The sequence below is a fragment of the Piliocolobus tephrosceles genome, chromosome 17 (assembly GCF_002776525.5).
Source record: "Piliocolobus tephrosceles isolate RC106 chromosome 17, ASM277652v3, whole genome shotgun sequence".
Taxonomy (NCBI): Eukaryota; Metazoa; Chordata; class Mammalia; order Primates; family Cercopithecidae; genus Piliocolobus; species Piliocolobus tephrosceles.
The window spans coordinates 51,971,952-51,989,672 of record NC_045450.1 but is presented as its reverse complement, the minus strand read 5'-3'; the positions used below and the strand labels follow the sequence as shown (position 1 = coordinate 51,989,672).

General features: G+C 57.9%; 3 protein-coding genes across 10 annotated transcripts in view; 2 read left to right on the top strand and 1 right to left on the bottom strand.

Moving 5' to 3' along the window:
• Positions 1-898: 898 nt before the first annotated feature.
• Positions 899-6,265, top strand: EXOC3L1 (exocyst complex component 3 like 1). 2 transcript variants are annotated; one of them, XM_023210137.1, is made up of 13 exons: positions 1,011-1,056; positions 1,488-1,648; positions 1,729-1,948; positions 2,829-3,441; positions 3,520-3,637; positions 3,774-3,899; positions 3,997-4,097; positions 4,296-4,406; positions 5,148-5,277; positions 5,384-5,506; positions 5,587-5,742; positions 5,834-5,958; positions 6,040-6,265. In XM_023210137.1, exons 1-13 carry the CDS (start codon positions 1,011-1,013, stop codon positions 6,248-6,250), a joined length of 2,241 nt encoding a protein of 746 aa, XP_023065905.1. In that variant the 3' UTR covers positions 6,251-6,265. The 2 variants fall into 2 exon arrangements, with proteins under 2 accessions (XP_023065904.1, XP_023065905.1); XM_023210136.3 differs by having other exon boundaries at positions 899-1,056; positions 5,834-6,265.
• A 29-nt stretch (positions 6,266-6,294) lies between these two features.
• On the top strand, positions 6,295-14,965 carry KIAA0895L (KIAA0895 like). Of its 6 annotated transcripts, none has more exons than XM_031934463.1 (9): positions 6,295-7,382; positions 8,922-9,103; positions 9,946-10,571; positions 10,654-10,797; positions 11,050-11,182; positions 11,301-11,351; positions 12,109-12,414; positions 12,512-12,609; positions 13,632-14,965. In XM_031934463.1, exons 3-9 carry the CDS (start codon positions 10,002-10,004, stop codon positions 13,794-13,796), a joined length of 1,467 nt encoding a protein of 488 aa, XP_031790323.1. In that variant the 5' UTR covers positions 6,295-7,382; positions 8,922-9,103; positions 9,946-10,001; the 3' UTR covers positions 13,797-14,965. The 6 variants fall into 6 exon arrangements, with proteins under 6 accessions (XP_031790323.1, XP_023065908.1, XP_023065912.1 ...); XM_023210140.3 differs by having other exon boundaries at positions 8,922-9,560; XM_023210144.3 differs by lacking the exon at positions 8,922-9,103 and having other exon boundaries at positions 6,296-7,382; positions 11,306-11,351.
• The window catches only part of NOL3 (nucleolar protein 3), a 5,593-nt gene continuing 2,698 nt past the window's right edge, over positions 14,827-17,721 (bottom strand). The window contains exons 2-5 of one of the 2 annotated variants that reach the window (XM_023210146.1): positions 16,511-16,549; positions 16,094-16,396; positions 15,620-15,937; positions 14,827-15,517 (exon numbers count right to left, since the gene is read on the bottom strand). In XM_023210146.1, coding sequence (XP_023065914.1) covers positions 15,510-15,517; positions 15,620-15,937; positions 16,094-16,388 — 621 coding nt within the window. In that variant the 5' untranslated portion in view covers positions 16,389-16,396; positions 16,511-16,549 and the 3' untranslated portion in view covers positions 14,827-15,509. The remainder of the gene's footprint in view (positions 15,518-15,619; positions 15,938-16,093; positions 16,397-16,510; positions 16,550-17,721) is intronic. The other variant, XM_023210145.3, reaches the window with a different exon arrangement.

Genomic DNA, 17,721 nt, shown 5'->3' with positions numbered 1-17,721 from the left:
CAGGCAGATCACTTGAGCCCAGAAGGCTGCCGTGAGCTATGATGGTGCCACTGTACTCCAGCCTTGGTGACAGATCGAGACCCTGTCTAAAACAAAAAAGATAAACACAGCTTTCATGACCCTCTCCTGCCATCCCCCACCACACCCCTCTTCACAGCAGCCTGCCACCTCTCACTCCTCCGCAGAGGTACACATCCTCCTCGGAAGCTGACCAACACAGTTTTCATCCTGTGCTGTTGATGTCGTCTGCATCCATATCTGCACACCCTGCCCACCACCCCAGCTTGAGGCCAAGTCTAGCAAATCCCTGTCTCCTCTCCTGAGCACTAAGAGGTTCTGGGTGGGCTGGTCAAGACTGGTTGAATACAAGTACACCCCACCCCTCCACCCCTCAGGGAAGTGTCGCCCAGCCCTCCCCACCCTCTGTGCAGACACTCTTTCCTGTTGGGAATAAAATGCCAGCGACTCAGCTTCCTTCCTTTCTGTTGATGGCCTTGGGGAGGGAGGAGCGTTGGTGGGAAGAAGGGGCTTCTGGGCTGGGGAGTGGGAGAGAGATTTCTTTGGGGAGAGGAATTCAGCTGCACACTGGAGTCAGCTGGAGTTGCCCAGGCCCTGTGAGCAAGTGGCAGCCGTGCCCAGCTGCATCGGGGGAGAGGGCTGTTCTCAAGGCCAAGGTCATTTGCGGAGGGAGAACTGGACGCCTGATCAAATCTGGTAAGTTTTGTATCAAACTGTCCTGTGCAGCTCAGAGCAGAACCAGGGTCCAGTGGAGGCCTGTGCCCACCCTGACTCATTTGACATCTGCAGGGGGCACGACTGGGAAACCTAGCAAGCAAAGCCTCCCAGGTGCCCTCCGCATCACACCCCCTCCCTCTCACTTCCTGAGAGGGCCAGGAAGAACCTCCTTCCTCCTTCTCAGAAGGGCTTAGACAGAGGCAGCAGCTCAGGGGGGCATCTACTCTGCCTGCTTGCTCTGGACCCACCTCAGCTCTGGCTCCTCCAGGCCGGCAATGGACTCAGCAGCCAAGGATGAGATGCAGCCAGAGTTGTCCCCTGGTATGAACCTTCTGGGTGGACTGGGGGAGGAATGATGGCAACAAAGATGGGACTGGCTGGGTGCAGTGGCTCACGCCTGTAATCCCAACACTTTGGGAGGTCAAGATGGGCGGGTGACCTGAGGTCAGGAGCTCGAAACCAACCTGGCCAATATAGTGAAACCCCGTCTCTACTGAAAATACAAAAACTAGCTGGGCGTGATGGCGCACGCCTGTAATCCCAGCTCCTTGGGAGGCTGAGGCAGGAGAATCGCTTGAACCTGGGAGGCGGAGGTTGCAGGGAACCGAGATTGCACCACTGCACTCCAGCCTGGGCAACAGAGCGAGACTCCGTCTCAATAAACAAACAAATAAATAAATAAGAAAGCTGGGACTGGGGGCATTGGGCCCTCCTTCCCTGACTACACAGCTGCCCAGGCTCTTCCTGCCCAGGGCCTGAGTGGCCGGAGCAGGAGCGGGCAGAGCAGCTGGCCCGGGGTGCAGCGCTTAAGTGGGCCTCGGGCATCTTCTACCGGCCGGAGCAGCTGGCCAGGCTAGGCCAGTACCGCAGCCGCGAGGTGCAGCGTACCTGCTCCCTGGAAGCACGCCTCAAGGTGGGCATGGGGCGGGGGGTACCGGTGCTGGGACTGTGCTGCAGGGCTGGCCTGGTCTCACTGGCTCCATCTCTCCACAGTCAGTGGTGCAGTCATACCTGGAAGGCGTGCAGACTGGTGTGTGGCAGCTGGCCCGGGCCATTGAGGCGGTGCAGGGAACCCGGGAGGCCCTGAGCCAGGCCCGTGGGTTGCTCCAGGGCATGTCCCAGGCCTTACGGACTCTGGAGCCTCTACGGGAGCGGGTTGCCCAGTACAAGCAACTGCAGGCCCTGTCTCACTTGCTGCCTCGGCTGCGGGCAGGTGAGCGTGCAGGGAACCTGGGCCTCAGCCTCCAATAGTCAGTCCACAAACACCCATCCCTAATGAAGGGGCTGGGGCACTAGATGGGGAACTGCATAGAGAGGCACACCAGGTACCTCCCAGAGAGTAGCCCGGGCTTCCCATGGCCTATGAGGCAGGGTGCAAATCAGCTTATCCTGGGATTCCCACATGTGGGATGCTTGAGTCAGGACGGACACCCAGTCACGTGACTCTGGCTACCTGGTTATCAGTATATTGAAACTTTTCCCTACAGAGTGGCTGAGTGAGTACTGGCAGGACCCCCCGATCTCCCTTGCCTTCCCTCCAGGATCCTCAGCTTCCTCATATTCCATGAGCTCATGGGTTGACCTCTGGCCCACCAGGACATTGCCAAGATCCTCTTAGATTGGCCAGTACTCTACTGGTTATTTTTTAAAATGTATTTATGGTTTTTTGTTCATGTTTTGTTTTGTTTTGTTTGTGAGACAGTCTCACTCTATAGCCCAGGCTGGAGTGGTGCGATCTCAGTTCACTGCAACCTCCATATCCCAGGTTCAAGCGATCCTCCTGCCTCAGCCTCCCAAGTAGCTGGGATTACAGGCCACTATGCCTGTCTAATTTTTGTATTTTTAGTAGAGATGGGATTTCACCATGTTGGCCAGGCTGGTCTCAAACTCCTGACCTCAAGTGATCCACCCACCTTGGCCTCCCGAAGTGCTGGGATTACAGGCATGAGCCACTGTGCCCAGCTTACTCTACTCTACTGGTTATTAAATATTTTATATATCACCCCAGCCCTGGGCCTCAGTATCCCCTGCTGTACACATTGAGGCGGTGGGAAGGCTGAGACCCAGGGCCATCTCCTTTCCACTCTCATTAGTGCCAGCTGCAGTGGCCCACACACAGACCCTGATTGATGCCCAACAGTTCTTGGAGGCATATGTGAGCCTTCGGGAGCTGGAGCAGCTGCGAGAGGATACGTGGGCACCCCTGGGGGGCCTGGAGTTGCCAGTCTTCCAGGGGCTGGACCTTCTGTTCGAGGCACTGGGCCAGGCTCTGGAAGCAGCTGCAGGGGCCGCGGGGAAGCTGGCACGGGAGGACCCAGCCCTGCTGGTGGCTGCTGTGCGTGTGGCGGAGGTGGAGACTGGACGAACAACCCCCCTGGGCCAGGTCCCCCGGGACTGGCGGCAGCGCTGTCTGAGAGCGCTACAGGAGGGCCTGGAGCAGACCCACTTTGGGTCACCTCTGCTGCCTGCGCCAGGGGCCCTACCAGGGTGGCTGGAGGCTCTGCGAGTGGCCCTGCCAGTTGAGTTGGCCACAGCTGAGGCACTAGTAGCACCTTGCTGCCCGCCGCAGTACAATGTGGTCCAGCTATGGGCCCACACACTGCATAGCGGTCTGCGCCGCAGCCTGCAGCACCTCCTTGCAGGGCCGGAGCTGGAAGCTGCGGATGCCTTCGCCTTGCTGCACTGGGCACTGCATGTGTACCTGGGGTCAGTGCCTTTGGGGCGGCGGGACGTGGGGGATCAGAGGCTGGGGGCTTGGTGTGACACCAGGCCATCCATCTCCAGGCAGGAAATGATGGGGAGCCTGGAGTTGGGGCCTGAGGCTGATGTGTCACAGCTGGAGCCCCTCCTGACCTTGGAGAACATTGAGCAGCTGGAGGCAACATTTGTGGCCAACGTCCAGGTGAGTAGTTGACAGAAAGGTCCAGAGCAGTCCTATGCATCTGCTGTGGGCCTTTATCTGCAGAATGGAATGTCTACCCATCTCTGGCAGGGTCAGATCCCTGCTACATTCCTTTGCCCCTGGCCCCTCCCTCCAGGCAAGTGTGTCCCAGTGGCTGCAGAATGCGCTGGATGGGGAGGTAGCTGAGTGGGGCCGGGAGCAGGGGCCCAACACGGACCCGTCTGGCTCCTATTACTCACCAATGCCAGCCATCGTGCTGCAGGTAGGTGGGAAGTGGCCAGGTAGGCACCCTCCATGGGGCAATGGGGAGGAGAGAAAGGAGGGAGGCTTTGCTGATGGCTGCTCATTTCTGCCTGCAGATCCTGGAAGAGAACATTCATGTGGCCAGCCTGGTCAGTGAGTCACTACAACAGCGAGTGCATGGCATGGCACTGTCAGAACTGGGCACATTCCTAAGGAGGTCTGTCAAGGCACTGATCCCTATCCCTGCTCCCCAGGCAGCCGAAAGGGACTCTGAGTGAATAAGACATATCACAGGGAAAGGGCTCTTTCAAACAAGGACTTGGGTATCTTGGAGGTGGGACAGGTGTACCAGGGACTGGGGCTGTGGGGGTGCCAGCATAGCAGCAAGTCCAGGAGCCACCTCTGCCCTTTGCAGCTTCAGTGATGCTCTGATCCGATTCTCCCGAGACCACCTCAGGGGGAAAGCAATGGCCCCTCATTACGTGCCCTACCTACTGGCCGCCCTCAACCATCAGTCAGCACTCAGGTACCAGAAGGCCCCCGGGGAACCCCACCTTCACTAACTCCCTATTGAGTACCTATTATGTATGGGCCCAGCCCACACTAGGACACTAGGGACTTTGGACTTACATCGCCTGGGGTTCCAATTCTAGTTCTGCTAATTACTAGTTATGTGACCTTGGATGGGTTACCTAATCTCTCTGAATCTCACTTTTCTCATTAGTATTATGTGGGTACTAATGGAATGTTCCGAGAATCACATGAGATAACATGTCAAGTGCCTACCATAGTGCCTGACACATGATGTCAATTGTTCGTTCGTCCAGCAAATATTTCAAGGCCCTACTCTGTGCCAGTAATATCTGGGGTTACAGCTGTGTGTACACACACACACACACTCCCTTCCTCTTGGGTGGTATGTTCTTTTTGGTGGGGGCAAGGAAAACAAGTTAGTGATGATTTTTACTCCCTCCTCACTGGGATAGTTCCCTCCCTTTACGAATGAGGAAACAGAAACAGAAAGAATGTTTCGCTCAAGGTCGCACCACGAATTAGAGGCAGATCCCGCTGGGCTGTGTCCTTTGTAGCTCGCCGAGCGCCGCCTCCCAGCCCTGGTCCATGCCTGAGACCAGAAGTGCAGGGAGCCGCTGTTCTCGCTCCCGCCCATCAAACACTTGCCCCACAAGGTGGCGCCGGAGGGGCTGGACCACCGAGGGCCATGCGGGCCTTGGCCTTGGTCCTGAAGCCGTAGTTTTGCTCGGTCCAGCTCCTCAGTGTCTGTCCTGCAGCTGGACGGGGCGCCTTCAGGGGCCTTGGCTCCGGTGGAAGCTGCGCTGGACAAGTTACAGAGGAGGATCTGCCGCCTGGTGTTGGAGGCGCTGCAGGCGGAGCTCCAGGTGAGGCCTCCTTCAGGTCAGGATGGGAGAAGGAGGTGGAGAGTTGGCGGTACAGCGTACAATGGGGGGTCTCCGCGGCAATGCCAGGTGTGGATCATTTCCCCAGCCCCTGTTCGCGGACCTGCCCTCGCGCCAGTGGCTGTCGAGCCCTGAGCTGCTGGAAAGTGTGTGCGAACGGACAGGGCGCTTCTGCCAGGACTTCGGGCGCGTGCGGAACCCCACGGTTCAGGTGCGTTGGGGGAAAAGGCTGGGGAAGGGGCGGCGCGGGTGAGAGAGGCGACCTGCACCCACCTGATTGCCTCCCCGCAGCTGCTACTGGCTGAGGCCGAGCGCGCCGTGGTGCTCCAGTACCTACGCGCGCTGATGCAAGGCCGCCTGGTGTGCCGCGGAGCCGACGAGAGGACCCAGGCGGCCGAGCGCCTGCGGCACGATGCTGCCCAGCTTCAGCAGCTTTTCCTCGGTTTGGTGAGAGCTTCTTGGCGGGCAGACGGGCGAGAGTCTCAGTGGTTGGGTGGGAGACGAGGGCTGGCGCGAGACCCTACCCCGACGTGCTCAGGGCCTGGAGGAGAACGCGCAGTGCGCGCCGGTGCTGCTCGCCCTGAGGGAGCTGCTAAACCTCCGTGACCCCGCACTGCTGGGCCTGGAGGTGGCTGGCCTGCAGCAACAGTTTCCCGACGTGAGGTGCGGACGGGGGTCCAGGAGGGAGGAGAAGCCGGAGGGCGGGGAGAACGGGGCTGACACGCCTCCTTGGTGCCCTGGCAGCGAGGACCACGTCTCCGCCCTCTTGGGCCTGCGCGGTGACTTGTCCCGGGAGCAGCAACTGGTCGCTCTCAGCTCGCTTCAGGCTGCGCTGCCGCCCTCGCCCCGCGCTAGCCGCCGCGCCCTCTTCAGCCTAGTGCCCGCCCCCGCGCCCGCGCCGGCCTCCTGCCTGCCCTCGGGGTCCTGCGCCCGAGCCCTGCTGCTCTCAGAATAAATCACGGCTCCCGGACGCCTGAGTGTGTGTGTGTTGGGGAAGGTGGGATGGAATAAAAATGCCCACGAGGGTTCAGAGAATCCTTGCACAGTGACACGCTTAAAGTATCCTGGCTCCCGACCTGGTACACGGGCTGCGCCCCGCCTATGCAGGCATTCGCCCTCTGTGCAGACTGCGTTCCCGAGGCCGCGGGCTACGCCCCCACGTCTCCGCGCCCAGGCCGTGAGCAAGAGTCTCGGCCGCCCTGGCCACCTGGGAGCCCCTGAAGCCCAGTAACTCGCTGGGGCCTTGGGAAGGGGGCGGGCCCAGGACCGCGAACACCGCCCCCTCAGCCCTGCCTGGCTTCACTCCCAGTGGCTTCGGGGGCGCGCCCCCGCGGAGACGGACAAGAAGCTCCCCGCTTTCGTCAGAGCGTGCGCGCGCCCGAGGACGTACGTCATCGGCGTCGGCTCCCGCCGGCTGAGCGGCCGGTGGCTGGTGTAGCAGAGCGGGAGCGGCGGGCGGCAAGAAGAAGGGCGAACAGGTGGGGGCACCGCACGCGGACGGACCCCCCCAAAGGCCGGGAGGAGGCGCGCGACGCGACCTTTCCTGATCTTCCGGGGAACCCTCCACTCCATTGTCTCCTGGCCCCACCCTCCATTGGACACGCCCTTCGCCTTGTCCCCCACCGCTTATTGGCTGCAGGTCACGCCCCTCCTCAATTTCTGGTTCCCCATTGGCTCTTCACCTTGTCCTCTCCCGGGGCTTCTTATCCGCACAGGCCACACCCTCTCATTTGTCACCAGACCCCGCCTTTAGTAGTCGGGGGCTCCTCCCCCATCCATCCTTCATTCATTATGCACCTAGTGCTGGGTGCTTGGTACAGGGGGTTGAATCAGACCCCGTTCCTGCCTTCGGGGAGTTCAGGGGATGGTGAGAACTCGGACCTAGGCTCCGACAGTGACAGCTCTGAGTAAAGAAGTCACCGAAGCGGTGGGACACTAGACGCGGGGAAGGCTTCCTGGAGGAAGTGAGGCCTAAACTGAGCCTTGAAGAATGGTTGAGTTTGCTCCAGGAATATATTGCAAAGGCATTCTTGGCGGAAGGACCTGAGACGTGAAAGAAACAGGCGTATTCTGGTAATTTCGAGGAGGTATGTCGAATGAAAGAAGGGGAGATGGAGGGGACTGGGCCAGGCAGAAGCCTGTAAAGGGGTGAGGAGTCCAAAAAAGTGTACAGTTAGTTAAAGGGAGTGAAACCTGGGACCTGAAGTCTTTTCAAGCAGCTGGTCATTAGGCAGGGTAGAGGGGAGTGGAGAGGGGGAAGATGAGGTCTAGATAGGGAAGCAAAGTGCAGGGAAGGAATAATTCTAGTTCTGAAAGAAGGGCTCTTGGATTCATTTATTTGTTGAGCAACTGCTGCGGGCCAGGCACTGTTCTGGGTTCTGGGGACATAGGTGTGAATGTTGGAAAGGATAAAACAGATAACTATCAATATACCTATCATTCAAATATAAAGTGTACTGAAGTGATGGTGATGACTGCTAGAGAGAACAATAATTTGGGGAAGGGAAGATAGTGGAGAGGGGAGAGGAGGTTTACTACTTTATAGAGGGTGTGTTAGAGAGGCTTTTCTAATAACATGGTATTGATGCAGAGATTTGAGGAAAGTGAGAAAGTGACCCATGCTATTATATAGGGGGAGGAACATCCCAGACAGAGGACATATTCTGTTTGATATGCCTGTTAAACATTCAAGTGACAACAGCGCCTTTGGTTCCAGCTACTTGGAAAGCTGAGGTGGGAAGATCGCTTGAGGCCAGGAATTCAAGACCAGCCTGGGCAAATAGACACTATATCAAATTGCACTGAAATTGGCAACACTGGTCTAAAGTTTTTATGGAAGAAGTCTGAGCTATTGTATTTAAAACCACGAGAGTGGATGAGAACACCTAGGGAGTGAACATAAATGGAGAAGTTTCCATAGACAAGTCCTGGAGCGTTACAGTGTTAAGAGGTCAGGGAGATAGGGATGACCAGCAAAGTAGGAGGAGAACTAAGTTTGAGTGTCTTTGGAAAACCAAGTGGACAGCATGTTTCCAGGATGCAGTGATTTTTTTTTTTTTTTTTTTTTTTTTTTGAGACAGAGTTTCGCTGCGGTTGCCCAGGCTGGAGTGCAGTGGTGCAATCTTGGCTCACTGCAACCTCCGCCTCCCAGGTTCAAGCGATTCTCTTACCTCAGCCTCCCGAGTGGCTAGGATTACAGACATATGCCACCATGCCCAGCTAATTTTGTATTTTTAGTAGAGATGGGGTTTCTCCATGTTGGTCATGCTGGTCTAAAACTCCCAACCTCAGGTGACCCGCCCACCTCAGCTTCCCAAAGTGCTGGGATTACAGGTGTGAGCCACCCTGCCTGGCCTCCAGGATGCAGTGATTAACTGTATCGGGTGCTGATCAATATGAAGGTCATTGCTGGTCATTGGTGACCTTGATTAGATCAATTTGGATGGAGTGCCAGGAGCAAAGGGCTAATTGGAGTGTATTTAAGAGAGAACAGGAAAGAAGGAACTGCAGACTGGGTATAGATGACTCCAGGTATGTGCTGCAATAGCAGCAGATGGAGGAAGATGCAGTGGGGCTGTAGCTGGAGGAGTGTGGGTTCTAGTGAGGGTTTTGTTTTGTTTTTTAAGATGGAGAAATAACAGCATGTGTTTATGCTGATGGAAAGACTCCAGTAGAGAGGAAGAGATTGATGATGTAGGAAGTGATGGAAGTGAGTCGCTGAGCAGGCAAGGAAGCTCAGCAGCTGGAGCGTCTCCAGGCAGTCTCTGGGGAGAGACAGGATTGGATTGAGTCCTGGAACAGAGTCGGGGTGAGCGCCCTGACACTGGCTTTGGATGACCACTGGAAAGATTCCTCAGATAGGGGACAAGGCAGGGATTGGCTTGGATTTGCTGAAGCTTCCTTCTGTTCCCCAAAAGCAGATTCTAACTTGGATTTCAACAGATGGCTCAGAGGAGAGAAGGCATTCTGGGGGGTACTGGCGTAAGCATGGGGCCCTCAGACATTGAAACTGACTGAGGCCAAATGGGCAGGATGATGTGGGTAAAGCCAGGTGGGTGGGCAGGGGTGGCACTGAGAAGATGCCATAGGCAGAAGGCGGCCCCTGAGGCTTTCTCACCTACCTAATCTGCCCAGGCAGCTGAAGCCGCACTGTGTCACCTCCCAGATTAAGTGAGTGCTGAGTACAGAGGTTAGAATCACAATAAGGGGCTCAGTCCTTGCCTTCAGGAGCTCAGGCTGAAAGGATTCCAGTAACCACCATCTAGGTGGGTGTTTAAAACTCTTGCTTTCGGCTGGGTGCGGTGGTTCATGCGTTTAATTCCAGCACTTTGGGAGGCTGAGGCGGGAGGACTACTTGAGGCCAGGAGTTGGAGGCTGCAATGAGCTACGATCATTGCACTACACTCCACCTTGGGTGACAGAGCGAGACCCCATCTCAAAGAGCAAAATCAAAAACAAAAGTGCTTTCCCCTGGCCCAGCATACTCAGGTGAGTCTGCTGTAGGCAATGGAAGCTGCAGCCAATCAGACCCCTGGTAGCAGAGCCTGGGCCCACCAAGGGCCCAGCAGAGGCAATGTGGAGTACAGGGCCTGCTGGTCGTTTGGTCACACCCACTCATGCTGGTCTCCACATGCCCTTCTGTGTCCCCAGAGGTCAACAGTGTTGGGAGTTGGAGTGACCCGGCTGGATGTGACCCCCAAGACAGAATGGTGCTGGACTCCGGGGCTCAGGCATATGATCAGGCACCCCCCAGCCCGCCTACCAGTCCCCCATCCCTGCGCCATAGGCTGAAGCCCTCAGACCGAGATGGGCCACCACTGTACCCCTGGTCTCAGCCCCTGGCCTTGCCCCTGGCTCTGGCAGTCCCCCCAGCACTGCAGCCCCAGCCTGAGCAGCAGCCCTTCTCACAGATGCACCTGGGCCACCGTGGCCACATGCGTCGCAGTGAGAGCACCTACTCTGTAAATAGTACTGGCCGGCGGGGACGTGGCACCCTGGGACGGCCTCCACCTGGACGGGGACAGAACCCAGGCGGGGGCACCCTGCGGCCTGCAGCCTCCCTGCCTCACATTGCTAAGACTCAAAGGGATGCAGGCCATAGTGCCAGCAAGAGCCCCTGCATGTTGGTGGCCCTGCGGCCAACCAATATGGACCGTGAGCGGGACAAGTTCTTCCAGTCCCATTACGCCTACAATCCACAGTTCGAGTACCAGGAGCCCATGCCCACAGCTGTGCTGGAGAAGTACTGTGAGGCCTCTGGACAGTTCATCCATCAGGTCAGTCCAGCCTCCCCACCATACCCTGGCCCTGACCACCCAAGGGCCTTGCCCTGACCAGCCACTGTGGCCCCGTGTACAGGCAGTTGGCATCATTGAGGCTGTTCTGGAGAAGTTTGGAACCTATGAACACTTTGAGGCTGCCACCGGGGGGCAGCTGCTCACCAAGTGCCAGATATGGTCCATTGTGCGCAAATACATGCAGAAGGAGGGCTGCGTCGGGGAGGTGAGCTTGCCTGCAGAGCCCTTCCTCTACATGCCCCAAATCAGGGTGTCTTGTGGGTGATCCCGGGTCCAGCTCCACACATGACCCACTCCTGCCCCTGCCCCAGTGAGGTGGGAGCTGGTTCTGAGCAGAGGTGATGAAGGGCGGGTGCCCTGGCCAATTGTCTGGCCCTGCTGCCCTGTGGCATCATTGGGTCCACTTGCACCCTGGCCCCAAGCTGGTGGCCATGGCTCAGAGCACTGCCACCTGCAGGTTGTTGTGCAGCTGAGTGAGGACCTGCTGTCCCAGGCAGTGATGATGGTGGAGAACAGCCGGCCCACATTGGCGATCAACCTGACCGGAGCCCGCCAGTACTGGTTGGAGGGCATGCTGCGGCATGAGATAGGTCAGGGTGTGGGTATCCGGGTGGATGGGTAGGCATGAAAGGGGCCTGGGAGCTGGGAGGGGTGGGAAGGAGGGGCCCCAATAACTCCCCCTTTTGTTTCTACCCCTTCCCTTCTGAGGTCAGGGCTTTCTCTTCCTGAGCAGCCACCTCCGCCCTCTGGCTCACAGAGGTAGGCCAGAACATGCCTGCCCATGCTCTGGGCTCGCCCTTATCTCTTGGTCCTTTCGGGTATATTTTTCTCTCTCCACTTCCTCTCTGACTTCTCTCAACAGTGGGGGTAAGGCTGGTGAGGCCCTGACAGGCCAGAAGGAGAAGCCTCAGGGTCCCACCTGGCCAGCCGCCAAGCGGGCCCTCCAGGGTGGATGGAAGGCCAGATCCTGGGAATGGACTTGGCTTGAGGACACAGGGCGCCTGGTTTAGGAGGGAACTGGCCAGGCTGGGCAGGAGGGTGCAGGGCACTCACGGCTATTCCTATCTGTCTGTCCCTCTTCCTCGAGAATCCTGTTGCTCTGGGCAAGAGGTGTTTTTTACCGGGTGCCATCAGCGTGACTGTTCAAGATGATGTGGGCACCCAGGATGTTGGGCAGGGTGGTATATGTATTCTTGTGCCCAGGAGGGCTGGGGGCAATGTCAGTTCGGGAGAGTTCGTGCACGTGTGTGGGTGCGTGGGTGTAGGGCGGGGGGCGGATGGGTGGGAGAGAATTCATGTATGTGAGCCTCTGCGGATCCTTGGGTGTGAGTCCACCGGAGGAGGAGCTTCACGCTGCCTGGGGCTGGGAGAGCTTCTGTGCGAGCCTGAGTTTGGGAGCATGAGGATGGAAGTGTCGCGGCCAGAGCCCCGCCAGGTGGAGCGGGGCCAGGACTGGGCTCACAGGCAGGTCCCTGAACGCCCCACCCAGCGCCGCCTCCCCTCGCCTTCCCCGCAGGCACCCATTACCTGCGGGGCGTGAACAACGCGCGCCAGCCGTGGCACAACACGGAGGGCCGGCTGCGGTACGGGCTGCGGCCGGCGAACCCCACGGAGGAGGGCCTGGCCAGCCTACACAGCGTGCTGTTCCGCAAGCAGCCGTTCTTGTGGCGCGCTGCGCTGCTCTACTACACCATCCACCGCGCCGCGCGCATGTCCTTCCGTCAGCTCTTCCAGGACCTGGCGCGCTACGTGCAGGATGCCGACGTGCGCTGGGAGTACTGCGTGCGCGCCAAGCGCGGCCAGACCGACACCTCGCTGCCAGGTAGGCGCCAGCGCGGGGGAGGTGCTTAGAGTGGGGTGGGGGCTGGGAGGGGGCGGGGCTTCGGTCGAGGGGTCTCACTGCCTTCCTGCGCTCCCAGGTTGTTTCAGCAAGGACCAGGTGTACCTGGACGGCATCGTGCGCATTCTGCGACATCGCCAAACCATCGATTTCCCGCTGCTGACCTCACTGGGCAAGGTGAGGGGCTGTGGACCTTCAGAGGTTCCGGCCAGCTCCCTGCCTCGCTGTAGAATTCCCTGAGCCTCGGATTGGTGCTAGACCGAGGGCTGGGTGCCAGGCCTCTGGTGGTGGGGGAAGTGTGGGTGGAAGTGAGAACAGGAGATGAAATGACTGGCAGCAAGACCAGGTGCTTAACGGAGGCTGCAGGTGTATGTAAATACTGCATCTCAAAGGAGGTGAGCATTCCAGGCCAAGGGAGCCGTCAGGGGAAGGCCAGGGGAAGGAGGCTGCAGAAATGGCCAGGGAGCAACTCCCTGGCACTGGCATTTGTGCCAGGCCGAGGAAAGCAGACTTCATCTGAAGCAACGGGGAGTGGGAGGAGCTTTAAGCAGAGGAGTGACACTGATATTTGCTTCAGAAGGCTCCTTCTGGACGTCATATGGGAGGTGGATTGGAGAGAGGACTAGGGAAGGGAGTGCAGGGGCACGGAGGAGGACTTTCTTGTCACTCCTGCAGAAGGGATGGTGGTCTGGCCTAATCAGGCAGTGGCCATTGGGTTGGAGATGAGGGGACGAGCTGGGGAGCTCTTCAGAGAGGGGAATCCTTTTAACTCAGTGGCTACCATGATGGGAGGGTGAGAGTCCAAGCCCCCTCCCTGGAATCTGACCTGGGTGACTATGAAGAGGGTGGAGCTGGCATAAGCTGGCACTCAGGAGTTGACTGTTGGACATGGGGCCACCCTGAGGGCTATCCAGGGGAAGACATTAAGGAAGCAGTTGGATGTCCATGTTCGGAGGTGAGGGGAGAGGCTGGGCTAGAGAGAGAAGTGGGGTTGTAGGGCATCTATGACAAAAAGAAACTACTGAGAGAAAGAGCAAAGACCAAGGATTGAGTCTAGAGATATAAAACGTTGTAGCTAATTGTGGATCAGGAGGGGAGTCCTGGAGCAAAGGGCAGTGAGCCATAAGCAGTGGGCTGGAACCCGCTACCTAAAAGCCAGGGGCCACTGCTTATGCCTGATGCCCAGCTTCCTCCTGCAGGTATCCTATGAGGATGTGGACCACCTGCGGCCCCATGGGGTGCTGGATAATACCCGGGTGCCCCACTTCATGCAGGACTTGGCACGCTACCGGCAGCAGCTAGAGCACATCATGGCCACCAACCGGCTGGATGAGGCAGAGCTGGGTCGCCTGCTACCCGACTGATGTCCGTTGAGGGCTGCAGACAGAGGCCCTGGACAGAAGCTCCAGATAGGCCCCCAGAACATGAAGCTGTTTGCTCCATGCTTCTACGGCCTGGGTGTTTCTTGGGGGTGTTGGGAGGGCAGGAGCATTCCTTGAGGAGGAGTGGCAACATCAAAGGGTTTGTGTTCCTTGCTAGCCTCCCTGGGGCCTGGGGACCTGCAACAGCATGTCTGGCAAACTGAGTCCCCCTCCTGCCTCCAGCTCTCTGTTGAGCAGAGGGAAGGCATGGGGACAGGAAGGGAGCTGAGCATTGATGGGGATGGGGGTGGTTTGGGAATAGAAACTTGTTCTTGCATGAGATGGCTTTGGTTGTCCCAGTACTCCAGTCTCCCTTCCCTCACCTGGCCCCTTGGTGCTCTTTCAGCAGTCGTGCTGTCTACCTCTCACTGGGTCCTGGTAGGGGTTGGGATCTCTTCTCCTGGGGTGATTGATGGCCTGAGCCTGGGGTCCTGGTAGTAGAGACCCAGCTGGTCTGGGGTCTGCTTTCTGACATTTTGCCTCTGTCACTGGTCATGTATTTATTCCATATTTATATGGTCTACTTCCTGTGACTGGGAGCAGCAGCTCCTGAAGGTTTTGTGGGCGGGGGAACAGGACATTCCTTCCTAGAAGGCACCAATTTTCCCAGCCCCACTCCCATTACACACACACACACACACACACACACACATACAGTGATTCAGGCCTTGAGAGTCAAGCCCAAGAGCTCCCTTGGCCCTGTCCCCACTCCCTCCACTGGCCTCTGCTGTTCCTGTCTTTGCTCACACCCTTACAGCTGGTCTCTGGCAGAGGTTGGCATAGCCTAGGAGCAGCTGCAATTGCGCCTGAGGGACAGGCCCTAGAGTTTGGTGGCCCAAGTCCTGAACCCCTCTTGGACCAGGTGAGGTGCAGAGGTGGTTGCTGCTTCCAGTTTCCCTTCAGACTTAGCTGTATGAGCCCCACTCCTATCCTTTGGCCTTAGTTTTCCCATCTGTAAAACTCAGAAACACAGTTGGAAAGTCCTTGTTCATTTAGTCAGTGAATATATTATAATATGTATAGAGCTCCTTTTGTGTAAGTTACTGGTCAGAGTCCTCACTGAGCTCCCAGTCCAGAGGGAAGCCAGACAATTAAAACAGTAATGACAATGATGTGTGTGGCCTCTGTCTACCCAAGGTCCCTTTCTGCTCCCCTATTCTAATCTCACTTCCCAAGGCTGTGAGCTCTAAGCCCTCCCTACGTGGAGAGAAGTCACCCTCCCCTTGCTCCATGTTCAGCCCAGGGACTTGCATGGGGTTAAGCTGGTACCTACACAGGCTGCCAAGTGGCTCATGAGGGGAAATGGGTTGTGTATGCGGGCATGAGGGTCAGGTCCTTGTCCCAGTAGGGGGATTGGTCTGGGATCTCCAGGGTGCAGCCTGGACTCCTAAGGGCAGATTAGGGCTGAGGACTGGATGATGCTTGTGGTGGGCTTGGGGCTGCCCAGGTCCCTGGGACTCAGAGGTACCCACCCTCCGTTCCTGGGCAAACAGCCAGAATTGTGGAGCGAGCCCAGGTCCCAGTGGACCCTCTGGAGTTTATTCACTTCCAGCAGTACTGGGCTGGACTGAGCCTTGGTGGCATCCCATTCGGCTCCAGCAGCATCCCAGGTCCTATCCAGCATGGGCGGGGCACAGCCAGTCAGAGTTCTGGCCTTCAGGAATCTAGAGACGACGGGAACAGCGGTCAAAGAGTTGGGGTCCCACATCCACTTCCCAGGCCATGCCCTCCCGGCAAGCCGGCTCAGGGTTTGGGCGACCTCACACCTTCCGACTCGTCCCCTTCCTCGAAGTCGGGCTCAGGTTCTGGGTCCGGTTCTGGCTCCAGTTCCGGCTCTGGTTCTGCTTCAGGCTCGGGTTCCAGCTCTGGCTCTGGCTCCAGTTCAGCCTCTTCAGAGGCCTCTGCTTCCAGCTCTGGCTCTGGTTCCTCTGGGGTCCCGGATTGCACCGCCTCGCAGCCCTCGAGGACCCCGGCCTCGTCGGAGTCTGAAGCTCTGGGCAACCCGGGGCATGTGGTCCCCGAGCCGGGTGCCTCCGGCGTCCAGTGGCCTGGGCATGGAGGGTCATAGCTGCGGTCCCGGTAGCCTGGGGCGGAAGTGGGAGTGACTGAGGCTCTATTTACCCCTGCGAGGTTTCACACTCTCCTACTTCTAGGGGAGACGACAACCCTGCCCTCCCCGGGCCTTTGGTCCGCCCCAGCCCCGTCCCCGCTCTGCCCTAGGCCCCGCCCCGAGCGCTTACCCGGACCCACGTGCTGCCAGTCCCAGGCGGGGTCAGGCGCGCCCGCGGTACGCTGGGCACAGTGCAGCAGCTCCTGGCAGGCAGCCTCGCCCTTGCCCTGCACCAGCAGCAGTAGGCGGCGCACCCTGCGCTCGGCATCAGGCAGTGCATCCAATGCCTCGTACTCTGGCCCGGTGAGCACACCTCGCGCCAACAGCGCGTCCAACAGCAGCCCTGAGTCTGCCTGCAGTGTCTCGACCAGGCGTTTCCTCTCGCGGTCTATAGTCTCCGACGGCCGCTCCTGCGCGTTGCCCATTGTCGGGGCTGCATGGGGTAAGGGGAGAGAAGTAATGGGGGCTGCCCTCCCCCCTGCCCTCGCGGCCTGTGACCTCTCTCTCATTGCCCCCAGTGAACACCCGGGCTGGGGTCTAAGTTCACCTTGATTCCAGCCGCCAGTCGTCTCTGCAAGCACAGAACCTGGAGGCCAACACAGGGAATTCAGTGTCCTCCTGCCTCTCCAGACACTTCTGTCTCCTCCTCAGGCTCCTCCTTCTGTCCCCAAACGTCAGCTGTGAATCTCCTCTCCTCCCCTGCCTTTCCCAGGACTCTGTCTACTCTCTGAGTGCCCTCCCCAACCAGGACCTCCTGAGCTCCAGCCCTGGCAAATCAGAGGCGGGTTCAGACCCCGTTTATCCAAACTAAGGTCTTTCTCTCAAATCTGCTTCACCACCTAACCAGGCAGAAAAACCTAGGATTGATGCTGATACTCCACACCCAGCTTGCAGACAAGTCCTTTCCAGTCTGACTGCCGAATATTTCTCTCACTATCCTCACTACTTACTAAGTCCAGTCTTCTGCCTCCTGCTTTGGCCCTGCAGAACCCAGGACTAGAGCTCCCTGCTTCCATACTCTACCCTCCAGTCCCCTCTGCACCCAGAACACAAAGTGCTGAGAGCCTCCCTGCCTTTCTCCCCTTACCTTGACCCTGAGATCCAACTTTCCAGGACAAGCCCTGCCTCTACACCCTCCCACCAACACCACCACCATAATGCAACCCCAATGTGGTCTCATGGCCCATCCTGGTCCCCTGATTCCTGAGCAGAGATACCAGAATCTTCTTCAGGCCTAGCTCTGACTGAGATCTCTTGACATCACCTGAGACCCACCTGTCTCCCTGCTGAAGCCCTAACTCCCAATGTGACTGTCTCCCTGCTGACCCACCTGGCTCCCTGTTGACCTCAGAATGACCTACAGACATTTGTTGTTTGATCTTGAAGTACCCAGGGCCTAGCTGACACAGGCTACCAACAAATACTTGCCGAACTTGGACTGATTTTCCTCCATGGATCCCCCGATTTTGAGAGACTTTTTTTTTTTTTGAGATGGAGTTTTGCTGTTGCCCAGGTTGGAGTGCAGTGCGCAATCTCAGCTCACTGCAACCTCTGCCTCCTGGGCTCAAGTGATTCTCGTGCCTCAGCCTCCAGAGTAGCTGGGATTACATGCACATACCACCATGCCTGGCTAATTTTTGAATTTTTAGTAAAGACAGGGTTTCACCTTATTGGCCAGGCTGGTCTTGAACTCCTGCCTTCAAAAGATCCACCTGCCTTGGCCTCTCAAAGTGCTGGGATTACAGGTGTGAACCACCA

Bases quoted from the DNA above. Each gene is read 5' to 3' on its own strand.
- EXOC3L1 (XM_023210136.3), top strand. From the start codon at position 1,011: ATGGACTCAGCAGCCAAGGATGAGATGCAGCCAGAGTTGTCCCCTG. The intron at 4,407-5,147 runs GTACCAGAAGGC...TGCTCGGTCCAG, and splicing joins AACCATCAGTCAGCACTCAG to CTCCTCAGTGTCTGTCCTGC. The intron at 5,278-5,383 runs GTGAGGCCTCCT...TCATTTCCCCAG, and splicing joins CGCTGCAGGCGGAGCTCCAG to CCCCTGTTCGCGGACCTGCC.
- KIAA0895L (XM_031934463.1), top strand. From the start codon at position 10,002: ATGGTGCTGGACTCCGGGGCTCAGGCATATGATCAGGCACCCCCCAGC. The intron at 11,352-12,108 runs GTAGGCCAGAAC...CCTTCCCCGCAG, and splicing joins CCGCCCTCTGGCTCACAGAG to GCACCCATTACCTGCGGGGC. The intron at 12,610-13,631 runs GTGAGGGGCTGT...TTCCTCCTGCAG, and splicing joins TGCTGACCTCACTGGGCAAG to GTATCCTATGAGGATGTGGA.